The 20,997-nt window shown below is 44.1% G+C and overlaps 1 protein-coding gene across 1 annotated transcript in view; it reads left to right on the forward strand.

Moving 5' to 3' along the window:
• The first annotated feature begins 811 nt into the window (after window positions 1–811).
• The window catches only part of PIWIL2 (piwi like RNA-mediated gene silencing 2), a 503,232-nt gene continuing 483,046 nt past the window's right edge, over window positions 812–20,997 (forward strand). Inside the window, exons 1-2 of the mRNA XM_073622273.1 lie at window positions 812–891; window positions 10,350–10,494. Of these exons, the coding sequence (XP_073478374.1) occupies window positions 888–891; window positions 10,350–10,494 (149 nt within the window). The 5' untranslated portion in view covers window positions 812–887. The remainder of the gene's footprint in view (window positions 892–10,349; window positions 10,495–20,997) is intronic.

A 20,997-nucleotide genomic window follows, 5' to 3' on the forward strand; every position in this document is an offset into this window, starting at 1 on the left:
GCAGTTCAGAAATTAATCAAATAAATGGGCTGCCGTGCCTGTGCAAAATGTGGTTCGGAGAGCTATGTAAAACGCGGCTCATAGAGCTGCACAAGTGTGAACCTAGCCTAATGGCAGGATTACTGGGTTAAGATAAATGAAAACATTTGTGGAAAATGGTAATTCAGCGACCACATCTATAGACCTGTAAGCTGCAACATAAATTTTTGTTGTTTGGTTTATGTGTGCCTTAAAGTGATTGTAAAGTCTTTTTTTTTTTTTTTTTTTTAATAACAAACGTTATAATTATCTCCTCTGTGCAGTTGGTTTTGCACAGAGCAGCTCCGATCCTCCTATTCTCAGGTCCCTCTTCGCTGCTCCTAGCCCCTCCCTTCTTCTATCAAGTGCCCCTCAGGCAGCAGCTCGCTACAGGGGGCACCCAAGCCGAGTCAGAGCTCCGTGTATCAGTTCAGACACAGAGCCCCCATCTGAGCCAATGGCGCCGCTGCTTTGTCTCAACCAATCAGGAGGAGTGTCCTGGATGGCTGAGGGGATCGTGGACATCGCTGGAGAGAGAAGGGGCTCAGGTAGGTAATTAGAGGGTGCTGGGGCGGCTGATATACATAGGTTTTTCATCTTAATGCATAGAATGCATTAAGATAAAAAAACCCTTCTGCTTTTACAACCCCTTTAAGTGTCACAGATCGGTTACTGAGGATAATAGAGTGTTATGTTTCATCCTTGCTGTTTGCTTTAAAAATTATTTAGTTTTTGCTGTAGTGACAATGCCTTTTTTTTTTTTTTTTTTTTAGGGCCCACAGGATATTAAGAATGTGCTGCCTTCCCTATTTCGTGGATTAGGCCTAGAAGCACAGCCAATTGTGGTCCCTGGCAGAGGGGATCCTTTAATGGGTAAGTTATTTTAGTGCTAACTAGAATCTCATTAAGTAATACAAATGTAGCTTTCTGGAACCATTTGCAAAGGAATGTGAAACAGCAGGAAGAGTGTCAATAAAGTAAACGCTTTAATAGTTAAAAATGACAATTATCCACTCACAAGTTAACTGGAGAAGATTTACAGGTGCATCTCATAAAATTTGAATATCATCAAAAAGTTAATTTATTTCAGTAATTAATTTCGGAAAGTGAAACTCATATTTTATATAGATGTGTTACACACAGAGTGATTAATAATTGGGGTTAATCACTCATATGCCACATTCGTATAGATCATTTGAAAATAATTTTTTTTTTTTACCCACTAGGACGGACTTTAAAGGCAGATTGGAACAGCCGTGTCATTGGAACAACAGTGTCATTTAAAAATATTTTTAAATGACACTATTGTTCCAATCTGCCTCTAAAGTCCGATCTAGTGGGTAAAAAAAAATCTTTTCAAACACAGAGTGATATATTTCAAGCATTTCTTTCTTTTAATTTTGATGATTATGGCTTATAGCTAGTGAAAACCCCAAATTCAGTATCTCAGAAAATTTGAATATTACTTAAGACCAATAAAAAAACAAATGTTGGCTTACTTAAAAACACATCCATGTACAATATGCACTCAATACTTGGTCTGGGCTCCTTTTGCATGAAAAAAAACTTGCGCAGCCTCACGCTGCAGCTTCTCCCGCCTCTGCTAACACGACAGTGTGAGCAGCAGAGAGAACCGGACATGACGCCGGTTTGTTGATGGTGATCGTTCCATCATTGGATGGAGTGATCACATGGTAAAGGGCCGCTGGGATTGGCCCTTTACCCAGATCCGTGACACACCAGGTCCTGCAAACCCGGCGAGCACGGACAATCCCGTGTGCACGATTCTGGGAGGACGTCATACGCCCTCCAAGAATCATCCAACCACGCTGTAGCCATCATTCGGCTATGGCCTGGTCAGTAAGTAATTAAGGTATATATTTTACAGCATTTTGTGTTTGATAAACGACATTAAAATTGCAACATTAACCATTTGATTCTCCAGGGCCTCTGCTTAACCACTTCCCGCCCGCCCTATGGCGGATTGACGTCCGGGAAGTGGTTCTGTTATCCTGACTGGACATCATATGACGTCCTGCAGGATAACATGCCGCAGCGCGCCCCGGGGGGCGCGCATCGCGGCGATCGGTGGAGCGGTGTGTCCGGTGGAGGCTCTTTACCACGTGATCAGCCGTGTCCAATCACGGCTGATCACGCTGTCAATAGGAAGAGCCGTTGATCGGCTCTTCCTCACTCGCGTCTGACAGACGCGAGTAGAGGAGAGCCGATCGGCGGCTCTCCTGGCAGGGGGGGTCTGCGCTGATTGTTTATCAGTGCAGCCCCCCCGCAGATCACCACACTGGACCACCAGGGATCGCCACTAGGACCACCAGGGAAGGGGCAACGTGGATGGCCAGGTATGTACCCCATGGCCATCCACATGTGCCCAGTGTGCCAAATCTGTGCCAATCAGTGCCCACAAATGGGCACTGATTGGCACCATTATGTTGCAGTGATGCCCAGCAATGCCACCCTTAGGGGCATCACTGCAAACAAGCAGTGCCATAAGTGCCACCCATCAGTGTCCATTCATGCCACCTGTCAGTGCCCATCCGTGCCCATCAGTGCCCATCCATGCCCATCTGTGCCAACTATCAGAGCCACCCATAAGTAACCATCAATGCCACCTACGAGTGCCCATCAATGCCACCTACGAGTGCCCATCAATGCCACCTATGAGTGCCCATCAGTGCCGCCTATGAGTGCCCATCAGTGCCGCCTATGAGTGCCCATCAGTGCCGCCTATGAGTGCCCATCCGTGCCACCTATGAGTGCCCATCAGTGCCACATACCAGTGCCACCTATCAGTGCCCATCAGTGCCACCTATCAGTGCCCATCAGTGCCCATCATCAGTGCCCGTCAGTGCCACTTCATTGGTGCCACCTCATCGGTGCCCATCAGTGCCGCCGTATCAGTGCCCGTCAGTGCAGCCATATCAGTGCCCGTCATTGAAGAAGGAAACGTACTTATTTACAAAAAGTTTTAACGGAAACAAAGAAAAACTTGTTTTTTTTCAAAATTTTCGGTCTTTTTTTATTTGTTGCGCAAAAAATAAAAACCGCAGAGGTGATCAAATACCACCAAAAGAAAGCTCTATTTGTGGGAACAAAATGATAAAAAATTTGTTTGGGTACAGTGTAGCATGACCGCTCAATTGTCATTCAAATTGCGACAGCTCTGAAAGCTGAAAATTGGCCTGGGCAGGAAGGTGTCTAAGTGCCTGGTATTGAAGTGGTTAAATAAGTGTAAAATGTTTTTAAGGTTCTAAGTGTAATTTTCTAGCAAAGAAATGCAGATTTTTACATGTATGAGAGAAATGTCAGAATTGACTGGAGGTGGTTAAAGATAAAATAAGTTAATACAGACCTTACACTTAAAAATAGGTTCTGCTTATTACATTAGTACATTAGCGCCCCCCCCCCCCCCCCCTTATATCTTAATAGCATATAATGGCTATCAAAAACGTGTAGAAAAATTAGTTAGTATACTTATCTTGCTTTACTAGAGGCGGTCCCCGTGTTACAAACAAGATTAGAGGAGATATACTGTATATACTATTAGAAGAGATATTCTGTATATATTATTAGAGGAGATGTACTGTATATACTGTTAGAGGAGATATACTGTATAAACTATTAGAGGAGAGATATACTGTATATTAAAGGGTGAATCTGGTAAATATCAAACTCAGAGCTTAATCTTTTTATTTAAAAAAACAATATCTTCCTTAAAAAAAAAATGTCATTTTAAGAAGGGTTGTTCAATTTTCTAATTGTTAGTGGGGTCAAATCGACGTTCATTTTCAACCACGACGGGAAAATTTGGAAATAATAGAAAACTTCTTGGTCAAAGGAATTTTCAGACAGTGTATGTGGTTTTAATTCAGAAATTACATTAATTTTAAAAACAGAATGTTAAAAACAAGTGAAAATTTCCAAAAACATTCTTTCATTCAGCGAATGTACAAATATTTTTCGTCTGAATATTCTCGTCTGAAAATTGATCTGTGTGGCCAGCATAAGGCTCGGTACACACCTATGCGGTTTGCTTTTGATTTGTTTCTGCAGTGCTTTTTAATTTTTGCGTACATTATTTTGCTATGATTTGTGTTTTTGCATATTTTTTTTTTTTTTGGCCAATTTGTTGGGCAGATTAAAAAACACAAATTGCTGCAAAAACGCATTACATGCTTTTCTTCAGCTTCTCCATTGAAGTATATTGAACCAAAAAAGCACCGTTTTGCGTTAAAAGTCCCTGACCCTTTCAAAATACGCAGTGGCTGAAAAAAGCATAGATGTGAAAGTATCCCATAGGAAACCATGTAAATGAACTGTAGTGCATTTCTTCAAAAAGCACCAAAAAACACACAGAACTTGAACCAGGCCTTAGATGTTTAGTAACATAATGGGGTTAAAAAAAAACTAAAATGAGCCCTTTATAGTACAAAAAAAAATCAGATAATCACTACTGTAAGGGGTTCATTTTTTTTTACTGTAGAACTGTGAAAATAATATTTACAGTAGCGATTATTTGCGCTTTTTGTACTATAAAGGACTCATTTTAGTTTTCTTTTAAACCCCATTATGTTACTGGCCGATTAATCAATTATGAAAATAGTAATCGATTAATTTTAATAATCGATTCATTAAGGATTAATCGATTAGTTGTTTCAGCCCTACATGCCTTGGTGATAAAGCATCAGTGGAGACACCTTTTTCCTATAATAACTCTTACAGGAGTGAATTTTCCTTCCTAGGGGTAGATTTTCTCTCACTTCCTGTTGTCCCCCTCTGTTTGTAAGCAGGAGTCGTTTGAAGGTCGGATGTTTGTAACTAGGGGACCGCCTGTTTTCTGCATACATTACCTAGGAGATTAGGGATCCTCAGTGTTTCTAGGATCATGCTAAAAGGATCACAACGTAGTGATGTGTTTTTTTTCTTTTATTTAAGTTCTATATAAGATGTGTTTTGGTATTAAAATTTTTCTTCAGGGTTTTAAGCAGACCTTGCTTTTTGGTGCATGGTCACGCTGTGACAGAACAGAACCCACTGTCACTGTGTGTTTTGGAAGGTGCTATGGGCTCGCCTCCTACCCACAGACTATGGCCCAGCAGAGAACGTGAGTTTTGGAGGGCTATTTGCCATCTCACACCACCTGGAGAAGATGCCACCTCCAGACATTTGTGTCCGCGGTCGCCAGTTCATCGGAACCGGGTCAACACGGTATCTGTCTGGGTTCGTGTAGTAGTTTCGGGTCAACACGGTATCTGTGGCTGGGCTCGTGGTGTAGTTTCTGGCTACCTAAACCTATTGGCCCTGCTGGGCTAAATATATACTTTTATTCCACAAACAATGTACTTTTAGTTGATAAAGGCACATACAAGATGGTGGTATTCCCAAAGCATGGGGCTACGAGACTTGGGGACAAAATGGCATTGAGATAATGTAATGTAATGCTACATTGCTACACCCCCCCCCCTCTCTTGTTGCTGTGTTTAATTGTGTTGGGTCATGGCACGTAGACAAAGGTCTGGAGACACATCTCAGCAGGGGATGTGTAAGGAGGGGCTGCCTGCTTATCCTAATCCCTTCATGTGTTTCAACTGTAGTTGTTTGAATGTACAGGTGTTGAGTTTCCATTGGTTCTTCCTTGTCCCCTACCCCCTCTATGACAAGGCTAAGGGGAGTGTCCCTAACTGTGTTTAAAAGTGTATGTTTGGTACTTAATAAAGTGTTGATGCTCTGCATGTTTAACCCTCAACACCTGTGTGGCTTGTCTCGTGATTGAGGGGTTAAGGGCTGGTTATGGCGAGTCTGCAGGCTGCGGGTGCGTTTTGGAGGACAGGACACACAGGTCTGGTGGAGGTGCTCAGCAGGGGTATCCGAGATCCGTCACAGTGGTGGCAGTGGTGGGATGTCTACTGCAGTCCGGGACATCCAAACCACCACCAGGATTCAAGATCCGGGCAGCCGCCGAGGAGCGATACAGGGACCGGCCAGCATGAGAGCGGAGTTCGGGAGGAGGCTGCAAGGCAAAGTGTCATTTGGGGTCAGATTTGTCCGCTGCAATGTTGCAGTCCCGCTAAAAATTGCAGATCGCCGCCATAACAGTAGAAACCATAAAAAAATAAATAAAAGACCCTAAATGTATCCCATAGTTTGTAGACGCGATAACTTTTGCGCAAACCAATCAATATATGCTTATTGCGTTTTTGTTTATTTTAGCAAAAATATGTAGAAGAATATATATCGGCCTAAACTCGTGAATAAATTTTGTTTTTTTATATATTTTTTTGAGATATGTATTCTAGCAAAAAGTAAAAAAAAAATAGTTTTCTTTTTCAAAATTGTCGCTGTTTGCTTATTTATAGTGCAAAAAATAAAAACGGTAGAGGTGATCAAATACCACCAAAAGAAAGCTCTATTTGTGGAAAAAAAAGGACCTCAATTTTGTTTGGGTAGAGCAGTGCTGTGTCTTGGCCTAGGCCGACAAGGCCCAGGCCTAGGGCGGCACTTTGGGGGGGGGCGGCAGCCGCCGCCCCCCCCCGCTCCTGAGTCAGCCCATTCATTGAGAATTTGACAGAACACGCAGCGTTCGGAGAGCGTCTCTCTCTCATACAGCGTGTGGTGACAGTTCCCCCCTCCTCCCCCCCTCCTCCTCTCTAAACAGACGGAGAGCAGTGAGAGAGGAGGTCAGTTTCTCTTCCTGTGTTGTGACCCCGAGTGCACATGGAGCAGTCGGATTGTGGCTTCAGCAGCGGACCGGCTACTGTGTACATTCTTCATATCTGACCTGGCTGGAGGGGTGAGAGGAAATACTGATCCTCACTAGGTCTCCTTGCAAACCTCATAGCACTGCTTATCTGTGCTCTGACTTTCCCACTTTGTTTCTCCTATCTCCTGTTATCTGAAATAGAGTCTCTCTAGTAATTAACCCTCTATGTCCTTGCTGGGGGAGAACTGTGCTTTTCTTTTCTTCTCTGCTTCAGCCCAGGTTCACACCAGTGTGATCAGACATTGCATGTGATTCGCACCCGCACCAGTGGTACCGATTACATGCAATGTCTGTGAGATGCGAGTTCAGCCATGAAATTGTATGGCTGAACTCGTATTGGATTGGCATAGAAAAAAATAACAGGGACTTGTTTTTCCCAGCACTAGAATCAGATCGCATGGGTGTTCTCACCTATGCGATCCGATTCCTGTGCCAGTTAACAGTTCGCACTGCAATCTGTGAACTAAGCTGGGGGTGTCATTAACATTGTATTGACACCCACAGAGGTTCGCAGAGGGTGGTGTGATCTGCCCACAGGAGAGATACAATGCGGCAACTGGCGCTGGAATCGCACTGGTTCCCACATCACATCAGTGTGAACCCGGGCTTAATGAACACATGTACACTGCTGCTTACCCCTTTCACACTGGCGGCGTTTTTCAGGCACTACAGCGCACCTGAAAAAAGCCTGAGTGCTTTCACACTGGGGCGCTGCGCTGGCAGGGTGTTACAAAAAGTCCTGCCTGCAGCTTCTTTGCAGCGGTGTAGGAGTGGTGAATACACTGCTCCTGCCCATTGAAATCAATGGGCAGCACCGGCAAAGTGCCGCTGCAGCGGCATTTTGCAGGCGGATTTAACCTTTTTTTGTCCGCTAGCAGGAGTTAAAACCGCCCCGCTAGCGGCCGATTTCGACGGTAAAGCGGCGCTAAAAATAGCGCCGCTTTACTGTCGACGCCCAGGTGCTTTCAATGTGAAAGGACTCTAAATGGTTAAGGCTGCACTCATACCTGAGCGTATTTCTTTCATGCAGAAAGTCGCACGTTTTTACCATGATTTTTGCCACAATTTTGTACAGGTCAAAAGGTCACCAAAGAAAAAAAGCAGAAAAATGCCTATAATCTGCCTATGAAGAAGTTCATGTACTTTTTTGAGCTCAGGCTCTGTTTACACATAGGCGTTTTTGGGCATTTGTTTGCTCTCAGCCTCAGCTCTAAAAACGCCCAACAAGACTAATCCCATTCATTTCAATGGCCCCTGTTCACATCTGAGCTTTCTGTCACAAAAAGCAAAACGGCCATCGCTCAAAAAAGTACATCAGCTTCTTTTTTGGCAGATTACAGGCGTTTTTAATTCTTTTACATTGGTGACCTTTTGACCTGTACAAAATCGTGGCAAAAATAGCGTAACTTTCTGCCTGGAAACGATACACTCAGGTGTGAATGCAGCTTCAGGCGTTTTACTACAGGCGACAAAATGCTCAGATGTGAACAGGGGCCATTTAAATGAATGGGATTTTGTTTGTTGGGCGTTTTCACGGGTTTTTGATGGCATTTTACGAGCTGAAAACGTTCAGGTGTGAATGCAGCCTGACTATTTACAGCTCAACATCTGCAGGCTGGTGCTTCTGGTAAAAAATGGCATTTAACACCTTAGTGTCTGCTGGTATATATTGGTTTAACCTTTCATAGCTACCTGTATGGTTCATGCTGCCTTCTGACATACGAAGAAAAGTGTCATTTCTCATTATAGATCAGTCTGGATTTTATTGTCCATTCTACTAACTACATTTAAGACTGACGTATATTTATTTTTCTTTCTTTTTTCTTTTGTCTCTATTTGGAGTGAACGCAGTTTGCTGAAAAGGCCAATGATTTTGCCCCGCCTCCTTATGATCTATCCAATCTCTGTTGTGCCTGCCCCATCAGCTATGTCCAGACTCCACCCCCTGATGCACACACAGACACACTTTCTGTGTGTATGTTAAGGTGTGCAGGACAGGTGGCAAATCAGAGTACACGCATACTAGAGGCTGGAAAATTGGTTAGTAAGTTTAAACATCACCTCCTCCTAGACAATTACACTAATGTCCCCCTCTCCTGCTCTGATTAAAAAAGACTGTCACGCCTCTGAAAAGCAATACACACAGATTTCTTTTCAGAGGCAATATGCGGCCTCCTCGCCACTTGTGTGGGCACTGGTGAGGCTGCACTGATCGGCACTGATGAGGCTGCACTTGGTACCCACTTTAAGCCCACAATCACATTGGGCCGATTTGGCATGTCAAATCGCATGCCAAATTTACAGCTATTGCTGACAATTACACAGTTCAAATCGGTGCGACGCTGCCTTTGCGGAGCCGAACCGATTCCCAAAATAAGTTTCTGTACTACTTTTGGTGACTTTGGGGGCCATTTTAATAGACATCTGTGCATGAACCCACACAGATGTCTGTCAAATCGTCCCCGAATTCGGACTTCATTGCCGGTTTGAAATCGTGCGAGTTCAGATTTCAAACCCTCCCTAATGTGAATGTAGGCCTAATGTACAGAGAGGAAGAGGTGGAGCCTAAATAGGAAGGTGTGGTTTACAGATGACAGGGCAGGCCTTAAACATGAAGGGGTGTGGCATCGACAGGAAGGGGCGGGTCATATTTAAATTTGGGGGTGCATGAGTTTAGTCAGGCCTAGGGCAGCACAAAACGTAAATACACCACTGGGGTAGAGCATCGCATGACCGCACAATTGTCAGTTAAAGTGACGCAGTGCCGTATTGCAAAAAATAGCCTGGTCATTAACCACTTCCTGGCCTATAGCAGATTGATGGCCGGGAAGTGGTTCAGTTATCCAGACGTCCAGCACGATAACATCTCGGCACGTGGCGATCAGTTGTGCTTTGTGTCAGTCTGACACACTGCATCTCTGATCGTGTTATGGAGCCTCTGACGGTCACAGCTGATCATTGTGTGAACCAGGCATTCCTCGGTTCGCGCTGACAGGGAGAGCCGATCGGTGGCTCTCTGTCTGGGGGGGGGGCGCTGATAATCAGCACAGCCCCATCAGATGTGCCACCACAGCTGCCAGTCAGTACCTCATCAGTGCTGCCCATCAGTGCCCATCACAGCCGCCAGCCAGTGCCTATTGATGCCCATCAGTGCTGCCTTTCAGTGCCCATCAATTCTACATATCAGTGCCTCCTGCCAACCCATCAGTGCCCGTCGGTGAAGGAGAAAACAAAATTTTATAACCGAAACAAAGAAACTTTTTTTTTCCCCCTTAAATGTTGGTCTTTTTTAGCTTAGCAAAAAAAAAAAAAAAAACTGCAGAGGTGACCAAATACCACCAAAAGAAATCTCTATTTGTGGGAACAGAATGATAAAAATTGGGTACAGTGTAGCATGACTGCGCAGTTGTCATTTAAAGTGCGACAGCTGAAAATTGTCCTGGGCAGGAAGTGCCTGGTATTGAAGTGGTTAAGGGGGCAAATTCTTCCAGTCCTTAAGTGGTTAAAAGATCAATTTGTCTGTTAGATTTACTGTGAGCTGCATTTTTTCTTTCAGGGAGAGGCTTCCTCAGGACTGCAGCCCCAGGAGAGAGCTTTGACCCTCAACTCCCACGTGTTTCTAGTCGTCTTCCTTTCAAACCACCTGAGCCTGTTCATAAAGGTGAAATTGAGCCAGTGAGTGTTTCTCTTGGAAGAGCCAGGTACGTGCCTTTTCTGCTGCTGAGAAGCCTTTCTTTTGCTAAAATTTCATTCTCTAGCAAACATAAAAACACAATGTCGATATTTCTTTAGTACAAATAACAGCAAATCTCTGGAGTCTAAGGAGTATTGTGGTACTGTAACATTATATGTAGAACATTTTATGATTATACAGATATGTTCATACAAACCCCAATTTGAAAAAAGTTGTAATTCTGTGTAAAATCTACATAAAAGCAGCATTAAATAATTTACAGATCTCATAAATCCATATTTTATTCACAATAGAAGACATATCAAATGTATAAACTGAGAAAATTTTAACCACTTCCCGCCCGGCCTATAGCAGATTGTCCAGCAGGATAACATGCCGGCCCTGCCAGCTGGGGCACGCAGCGCGGCGATCAGGGGGGTACGCGTGTCCCTCGGACATAGCTTGTCCCCGATCACGGTAAACAGCCAATGAAATTGGCTGTTTACCATGTGATCTGTTGTGCCCAATCACAGCCTGGTCACGTTTGTTAACAGACGAGGATGCGTGCCCCCAGAGGCATGCACTGCAGTGATCCGGGATGGCGCCTGTCCCTCGGACATAGCCCATCCCGATCAGGGTAAGTAGCCAATGAAATTGGCTGTTTACCACGTGATCGGCTGTGTCCTATCACAGCCGGTCAAAAGTATAAACACAGAGGGCAGTTTCCAGGGATCTCTCCTCTCTCCTCACACACCGATTGTGTGAGGAGGGAGAAGGAGAGATCTGTGAGTTACAACTTTACTGTCTATATTTTACACATTACTGTACACAACATGCCCCCCCCCCTCCCATAAAGAGAACCCGTCACAGCCCATTTGTCACACAGCCCATCTGTCACACAGGTCGCCATTGGTACCACCATCTGGATTTGTCACAGCCCATCTGTCAAACAGGCCCGCCATCGGTACCTCCATCGGTACCGCCATCAGCACCGCCATCAGCACCTCCATCAGTACTGCCATCAGTACCACCACACAGTCCCACCATAAAGTACCACCACACAGGCCCGCCGTCAGTACTGCAACCAGTACCATCACACAGGCCCGCCAATAAGTACCATGTCTCAAAGGGTTTACACACTTGAGGAGGCATATGCCATTCTTACCATGTCGGATGATGAGAGCAGTGGGAAACGCCGATCATCCGATTCTGGTTTGTAATACGAGCCAGTAGAGGGTAGTGGATCGGAGTTCGAGTCAGAGGAGGAAACCGTCCCTCTTAAAAGGAGATCAGGACCAAGATCTGAAGACCTGCCTACCACCAGCAGCGCCAGACCCCAGGAAGAGGAGCCCAGTACCAGTACTGAAAGTACATGCCCAACCCGAAGAATCCAGGCCCAATCCTACCTTCCCGATGCCCTGGCAAACCCCTTATGGGTTGCCTGCCAACTCAGGATCCGCTATAATCCCCCCTTTCACTGCACAGCCAGGTGTGCAGCCCAACACTACAAATTTTTCCTAATTGGATTATTTTTATTTATTTTTCCCAGAAGATTTGCTGCAGAATATCATGGACCAAACCAATCTGTATGCAGAGCAATTTATTGCTGCCAACCCCCAGTTTTTCCTACGCCCACATGTCCAGTGGCGACATCTCACACTGGACGGATTTAAATGGTTTTTGGGCCTTACGTTCAATATGGGGCTTACAATGAAAAACAAACTCCATGCCTACTGGTCCACCAACCCCATCCACCACATGCCCATATATTCTGCTCTCATGTCCAGGAGACGCTACGACATGATTATGCGTTTTCTACACTTTAACGATAATTTGCAGTGCCCTCCCTGAGATCATCCCAACCATGACAAATTGTACAAGATACGCCCCCTAAAAAATTCATTTTCCCAACGATTTGCTGAAGTGTTTACCCCAGACCAAAACATTTGTGTGGACGAATCCCTTATACATTTTACTGGCCGACTGCACTTCAAGCAGTATATCCCAAGCAGGAGAGCCAGGTACGGGTTAAAATTGAATACATTTGTGTGATCGAGCCACTGGGTACATGTACACCTTCCGGATTTATGAAGGCAAAAGACTCCCAGCTCCAGCCCCATGAGTGCCCCATGTATATTGGAACCAGTGAGAAAATTGTATGGGAGCTGGCAATACCCCCTGTTAGAAAAAGGCTACCATTTATATGTGGACAGCTATTATAGCAGCCTGCCCCTTTTTCGCCACCTTTACCGTAAACGAACCCTGTCCTGTGGTCCTTACGGAAGGGCTTTCCACAAAATCTATTAACAAAAAAAATTACAAGACGGAGAATCGGCATTCATGAGAAATGAGTAAGTGTAGGCCATGAAGTGGAGGGGCAAGAAAGATGTCCACACCCTCTACCATCCACGATGACACCTTGGTGGAGATCCAGAGAAGACGCGGCCCCGTTGTAAAGCCTGTATGTGCCCACAAATGTGCCCACGACAGTTTGTATATGGGGGGGGGGGGGTGGATTTAAACCGATCAGATGCTACAACCCTATTTGTTAACTCGCAAGTCCCGTTTTTGGTATAAGAAAATTGCAGCATTTCATCTGTTTCATATGGCCCTGTTTATTTTGTCTATCTGCTCCCAAAAAGCAACTAAAAACCAACAAATCACCTACCTCAAGTATATTGAACACATCGTCGCTGCCCTGATTTACAAAACAAGGACCTGCCCCAGGAAGCATTCGCTCTGATTGTGAGTCGACTTCATGAGCAACATTTTCCCTATAACATTCCCCCTACAGAATCTGGAAAAAGACGCCAAAAGAAATGCCGTGTATGCAGCAGAGGAGGAATTAGAAGAGAGACAAGTTATTATTGCCCCCAATATCCCTCTGAGCATTTGAGATTGCTTCAGAAGTTACCACACATCCATTTAGATATTAGTTCCCCTTCTTTTTAACAGACTGCCATTTCCCCATTTCAAATACCTGTGTGGATCATTTGCCTGCTACCATGTTTCTACCTTCCACGTTAACTGACCCTGGCCTGTTTACGTACGATGTCTTTGCCTGCCGTTTTAAATCCGTTTCTGACTTCTACGTGCACCGACCTTGGCCTGTTAATCAACCATGTTTTTGCCTGCCACTTGGACTGATCTTTTGCCATTCCACTATATTACTCGGGTCTCGCATATGTGAGCGGCTTCAGAATAGCGTTCTTAGTAGAGAAAACCAGTTTTTGGTTTTCTGTGTTCCCAGAACAGGTTCTGGTTATCTGGAGGCTTCAAAGGGATTTGGGTGGGAGAAGCCTCTACCCCTGGCCCCCTGGTCCTAAGCTTGATTGTCCCTCCTGCTGCCTGGACCAATACTTTGGCTGTGCTGACCATATCGCTGCCTGTAATGACCCAGGACTTTGTGGACCATGTTTCTTCCTCCTGCCTGGACCAGTACTTTGGCTGTGCTGACCATATCGCTGCCTCTACTGACTATGGACAGTAATTCTGCCTAAATATCTCTACCTGCTACCTGGACCAATGCTTTGGCTGTGCCGACAGTATTTCTGCCTGTACTATGGACAGTACTCCTGCCTGCTGCCTGGACGATTGCTTTTGCTGTCGCTGACCACATCTCTGCCTGCTGCCTGGACCGATGCTTTCCTCTGTGGACCACTGCACTACTAAAACCACAGGTAATCTTTTGTTATTTGGTATGTACATGCTATGTGTTAGAAATATGAAGGGCCTTCAATAATGTGATCGGTAGAAAATTATATGTGTAATTTATGCTCCTAGAACGCCTAGGGGAGTGCTACTTGGATGTCGGGCCTCTGTATGTGGCCAAGCTGAGTAAAAGTCTCACACATGTGGTATCGCTATACTCAGGACGAGTAGCAGATTGTATTTTGGGGTGTCATTTTTGCTATGTGCATGCCGTGTGTTGGAAATAGCTTATCAAGGGACGACTTGTAAAAAAAAAAAAAGCATTTTCATTTATTTTCTACATTTTCCAAAATAGTCTGGAAAAAAATGAACCGTTCAAAAGACTCATTATGCCTCATAGATTATGCGTTGGGTGTTAGCTTTCCAAAATGGGGTCATTTTTTAGGCAATTCCATTGTCCTGGTGCTCCAGGGCCTTCAAAAGTGTAATAGGTGGTTGAGAAATGAGATGTCATTTATGCTTCTAGAACGCCTGAAGGTGCTACTTCAGTGTTGGGTCTCTGTGTGTGTGGCCAGGCTGTGTAAAAGTCTCTCACATGTGGTATCGCCATACTTAGGAGGAGCAGTAGAATGTGTTTTGGAGTGTAATTGCAAGTATGCATATGCTTTGTGTAAGAAATAACCTGTTAATATGACAAGTTTGTGTAAAAATATTAAGAAAAAAAAATTCTTAATTTTCCCAAGAATTGGGAAAAAATTATAACTTCAAAAAACTCACCATGCCTCTTACTAAATACCTTGGACTGTCTACTTTCCAATTGAGGAGTATTTGTACTTCCCTGGCTTGTTAGGGTTTTAAGAAATGAGATGCACCAGGTCTGATCAGATATGACCAATTTTCAGTGATTGGCTTCATAGCTTGTAGACTCTATAACTTTCCCACAGACTAAATAATATCCACTAATTTGGGTTATTTTTACTAAAGATATGTAGCAGTCTAAATTTTGGCCCAAATTTATGAAGAAAATTACTTATTTGCAAAATTTTACAATAGAAACTTAAAATAAAGTGTTTTCTTTTTCAACATTTTCGCTCTTTTTTTGCGTATATCGCAAAAAAATAAAAAGCCCAGCAGTGATTAAATACCACCAAAAGAAAGCTCTATTTGTGAGAAAAAAAATGGTAAAATATTTGTTTGCCTACAGTGTAGCATGACTGAGTAATTGTCATTCAAAGCCTGAGAACACTGAAAGCTGAAAATTGGTCTGGGCAGGAAGGTGCATAAGTGCCTGGTATTGAAGTGGTTAAGCACTTGACTACCGGAAGGTTTTACCCCCTTCACGCCCAGACCATCTTTTGTTATTCGGCACTGTGCTACTTTAACTGGCAGTTGCTCGATCATGCAACACTTTATGCATAATCAATTTATATCAATTTTTTCACACAAATGGAGCTTTCTGTTGGTGTTTTTTTTTTTTTTTTTTTTTTTTTTTTTTAATCACCGCTGTTTTTTTAAACCACTCCCTGCCTGCGCTATAGCCAAAAGACGGTGGGGGGGGGGGGGGTTGGTTGTGTTCATGGACGTTGTCCTGTTTGTTCCCCACGCACCGGGGAAAATCTGTGTTGGCCGTGTCCCTTGGACACAACCAATCACAGATCGGGCTAAATAGCCAATCACAGCGGCCACTTGGCACTCGATTGGCGTGTCCATTGACAGATGATCTCAAATGTAAACATATGAGATCATCTCTCATTGCCAGCTCTCCTTCCTCACACAGAGACCATGTGTAAGGAGCGAGAGCTTCTGTGCTGCAGATTGTGAGTGTCAACACTAAATAAAACACAGTAAATATTAGGGGTGCAACGGATCAAAAAACTCACGGATCGGATCGATCCTCGGATCGGATCATTTTCGGATCAGCAAAAAAAAAAAAAAAAAAAAAAAAAAAAAGACAAATCTTGTTACACCCACCGGAGTTTTAGATTAACATTAAATGTGAAAATCAGAGGTGTTCTGTCACATTAGCAACCATGTAAGGTCAGCAGGTTTTCTGCTGCTTTTAAAATTTAACATCTAAACAGTCCGTCCGATCTACAAATACTGTATTTATGCATATAAGCTCCGTTTTGTGTTGAAAATAGCTGTTAAATCTAAAACTCTGGTGGGTGTAACAAGATGTCCGCTTGCCCCCTTCTCACTCTCTCATTACAATGCTGTGCAGGAGTGTGGGGTGTAGCAAGATGGCGGCAACGAAACACCACTTCCTGACGAGACAGTGGCCGCCGGGTGTACCAAGATGGCCGCCGCTCCGGAGCTAGGCCGAAGCCGCGGCCTTTCCTATGGCCGAGGCCACGGAGCGCTCCGCGGATCGCGGGTGTGCCGATCCGCGGAGGTTGACCCGTACGGATCACGGATCCGTGACGATCCGTTGCACCCCTAGTAAATACAGTGCCCACAGTACCGGTCGGTGCCACCTGTCATCGGTGTCGCGTGTAATCGGTGCCATAAGTGCCCACCAACAATGTCTAGAAAATTATTTTCAGCTGAGGAGGCGTACAATATTCTTGCGGCTGACGAGAGCAACGGGGAGCTCTCCGCATCGGATTCCTCCTCAAATTCAGATTCTGAGTCTGATGTTGACTACGAGCCTGTCCTAAGCAGTGGAACACTGACAGCCTCAGAGGAGGATGATAGTCCACCCGCCAGACGAAGGCGTTCTGGTGAGGAGGCAGTGCCATCCACCAGCACCGCAGTACCTCGGCAAGAAAGGCCCCGTATCAGTGAGGTGTTACCTTAGTCCCAAAGGGTTAGGTTATGCATAACAATTCATCGCAAGTAACCCAACTTCCTATTATGCCCATGCCTATGAGTGGAGAGCTCTAACAGTGGAGGAGTTGAAGATTTTTTTGGGCCTCACATTCTGTATGGGACTAACCAAAAAAAATGAATTACGTTCATATTGGTCAACCCACCCCATCCACCACATGCCCATCTTTTCCTCAGTAATGCCCATAATCAGCTATCTCATGATTATGCGGTTCCTACACTGATAGTACCCAGTGCCCTCCCCAAAATGACCCAAATTATGATAAGCTTTATAAAATTCGGCCACTACTAAATTATTTTTCTGAAATCTTCCCCCAGTTGTTTACCTCAGACCAACACGTATGCATGTATGAGTCACTTATCAAATTTACTGGCAGGCTGTGCTTCAAACAATTATTTTCCACCAAAAGGGCCCACTATGGGGTGAAGCTGTATAAATTGTGCGAATGAGCCACAGGTATACATATGCCTTCATGGTATACATAGAGAAGGACACCCAGCTGCAGCCCCCTAATTGCCCATGGGATCAAACAGGAAAGTCGTTTGGGAACTCCTACACCCACTTCTGGAGAAAGGCTAACATTTGTACGTAGATAACTTTTATACGAGTTTGGCCCTGTTCCGCAACCTTCAAAGGAAGAACACTCCAGCATGTGGCACCGTGAGGACGAACCGGAAGGGCTTTCCTCAAAGCCTCGTCAACAGGAAGTTAAGAGGGGAGACTGCGAGTTTGTGGAATGAGGAAATTCTGGCTGTGAAGCGGAGGGACAGAAGGAATGTCTACATTCTTTCTTCGATCCACAATAATACCTTTGTATTGGCAGAGACATGACAGTGGGGACAGATGGCAGGGACAGATGGCAGTGGGGACACTTTTTTTTCTTTTTCTTTTTTTTTTTTTTACAGCGGTTTGCTCTCCCTCCTCACACGCAGTCTCTGTGTGAGGAGGGATAGCCGGCGATGAGAGATGATCTCATATGTTTACATATGAGATCAACTCTCATTGGCACCGCCGATCCCGCTGAAAACGGCCGCTATGATTGGCTGTTTTCAGCGATCTGTGACTTGCTGTGTCCAAGGGACAGGGCCAGCACAGAACTTCCCCAATGCGGGAGCGCGCATCGTGGAAGTAAACGGGAGGATGTCCAGGGACGGCCTCCCGGCAATTAGCGTCCGAGCTGCAGTTGTCTTTCGCTATAGAGGTTAAAGGTTAAGAGGCAAAGAGGTTAAAAGGTATCCAATAAAATCTATTTTCTTCATTAATTTAGGTCAAAATAGATTCTACATGTCTTTTGGTAAAAAAAAATCCCAATAAGTGCATATTCATTTGTGTGCAAGTTATAGCGTACAAACTATGGTAGGAATACTGGAATTTACATAGCTATAGACGCTGTGCTGGTAATGCCAGTGGTCAGCAACTTATAGTGGGACTTTATTAGTGTGGAGGGTAATCTGGAGCTAACAGACATTGGCTGGGAGGGTCACTAACTGAAAGACATGGGCGTTGCTAGTGATGCTTATACAGTGATAATAATGTACATTTATGCCCTGTACACACGATAGGATTTTCTGATGGAAAATGTGTGATAGGACCTTGTTGTCGGAAATTCCGACCTTGTGTAGGCTCCATCACACATTTTCCATAGGAATTTCCGACACACAAAGTTTGAGTTAAAATTTTCCGATAACAAAACCCGTTGTCGGAAATTCTGATCGTGTGTACACAAATCCGACGCACAAAGTGCCATGCATGCTTAGAATAAATTAAGAGATGAAAGTTATTGGCTACTGCCCCGTTTATAGCCCTGACGTACGTGTTTTACGTCACCATGTTCAGAGCGATCGGATTTTCCGACAACTTTGTGTGACCGTGTGTATGCAAGACAAGTTTGAGCCAACATCCGTCTGAAAAAATCCTTGGATTTTGTTGTCGGAATGTCTGATCAATGTCCGACCGTGTGTACAGGGCATTACACTGTACTAATGACACTAGGGTATGGGAATGGAGTTAACATCAAAGGGCAAAGGGCAGTCAAGGGGTTAACTGTGCCGAACAAGTGCAATGTGTGTTGCTTTTACTTACCGATCTGGCTGCTTTTTCTCCCTCAACTCAGAGTTGATTTCAAGGAAAAGAAACAGCCAGATCAATATCTGTCAGCATTGATGGTGCCATTCCAGATATGCAAGCTGTCCATTCTATGCGAACTAATGCACCCCCATACCATCAGAGATGCAGGCTTTTGAACTGAGTACTGATAACAAGCCAGGAGGTTCTCTCCAGTTTAGTCCAGAGAATGTAGCACCCATGGTTGCCCAAAATGTTAAATTTTGATTTGCCTGACCACAGAACAGTTTTCCAGTTTGCAACAGATCATTTTAAATGCGCTTTGGCCCAGAGAAGACGGCACATTTTCTGGATTGTGTTCAGATATGGTTTCTTCTTTGTATGATCTTTAACTTGGATGGCAGGGCGAACTGTGTTCAGATAGTGATTTTTGGAAGTATTCTTGAGCCCATGCCATTTTTAAAGTGGAGTTCCACCAAAAAAAAAAATGTCATTAATGTGCATGAAATAAAAAAAAAAACATTTGGAGAAAATTTTTTTTTACTCACCTCTTAATGCCTGTTGCTAGGGGGTCCCTTGTAATCTGCCTCCTTACATCACTTCCCGCGGCTCCGGAAGGGAGAACAGCTCTGCCCCCTCCCTCTAGGCAATCATCTGGGACACGTCACAGGTCCCAGATGACTGTGCGGCCAGTCACGGCCGGTTGGCGCTTGTGCAGTGGGTTCCCAGCTGTGAAGCCACAGCCGGGCGCCCACAGTCACAATGCCGGCACCTCCGAGCGGAGGGGGAGACTAGCGGGGCTTCGATCCCCCGAATCGCTGGACCCTGGGACAGGTAAGTGTCTGATTATTAAAAGTCAGCTGCTTCAGTATTTGTAGCTGCTGACCTTTTTTTTTTTTTGGTTTTTTTTTGGTTTTTTTTTGTTTAAGCGGAACTGCGCTTTAATGCAGTGCTGTCTGAGGCCCAGGAGATCATGGGCATCCAATATTGCAAATCGGCCATGTTCCTTGTGCGAAGAGGTTTTCATACAATTCTTTGATATTTACTGTAGATGATGATTATATTTAAAAACTTTGCAAGTTTTTACTTTGAGCATTCGGAAATTCTTTAACAATTTTTAGACACATCTTTTCACAGATTGGGGAACCTCTGCCTATCTTTACTTCTGAGACACTCTTGAGTCTCTTAAGATGTCCTTTTATATCCAGTCACGTTACTGACTTGTTGCCGATGAACTTAATTAGTTGCAAAATGTCCTTCCAGCTAGCTCTTCCTTGTTCGTACCACTTACTTTGCCAGGTTTTTTTTTACCCTGTCCCAGCTTTTTTGAGGCGTGTTGCTGGCATCAATTAAAAAATGCCCTAATTTTTTTTATTAAAATTATACATTTTCTCAGTTTATACATTTGAAATCTTTTCTATTTTCTATTGTGAATAAAATATGGGTTTATGTGATTTGCCAATATTGCATTCTATTTTTGTAGAGTTTGTAGAGCGTCCCAACTTTTTGGGAATTGTGGTTTTATTTCAGTGGACAGTATAATGGATTCACAATTCAGAATCAAAATATAAATTCAGACCCGCCTAAGAGATTTAAAATTTCTGGAAATTTTGAAGCTCGGAGAAAAACCCGTTTTTTTGGTGGAAAAAATGAAATTTTTGTAAGAATTGAAAAAAATGCTACATTAGCGCTTTTTTGTCTTTTTAAGATTGAAAGTCATTCTGTTACATTAGGAACATAAAATATGACTATGGACAATTTGACTGATTGGTGATTGAAAAAAAAAAAAAAGCTGCTGGGACATAATGCCCCCCTCCCACGTTCAGCTAGCCTCAGTTTTTGTTCTTGTCCAGTTTTCTGTCAGTGTTTTTCAGTTGGCGTCCTTGAGTGATGGACGTTTTTCTCTCTACTGAGAGAAGCTTTCTTACTATTGTTTTTTCTTCTCTGTAGATTCTAATACCAAGATTCCTGGCTGCATAGTAGCCACTG

This window comes from Aquarana catesbeiana, linkage group LG03, assembly GCF_042186555.1.
Source record: "Aquarana catesbeiana isolate 2022-GZ linkage group LG03, ASM4218655v1, whole genome shotgun sequence".
Classification (NCBI taxonomy): Eukaryota; Metazoa; Chordata; class Amphibia; order Anura; family Ranidae; genus Aquarana; species Aquarana catesbeiana.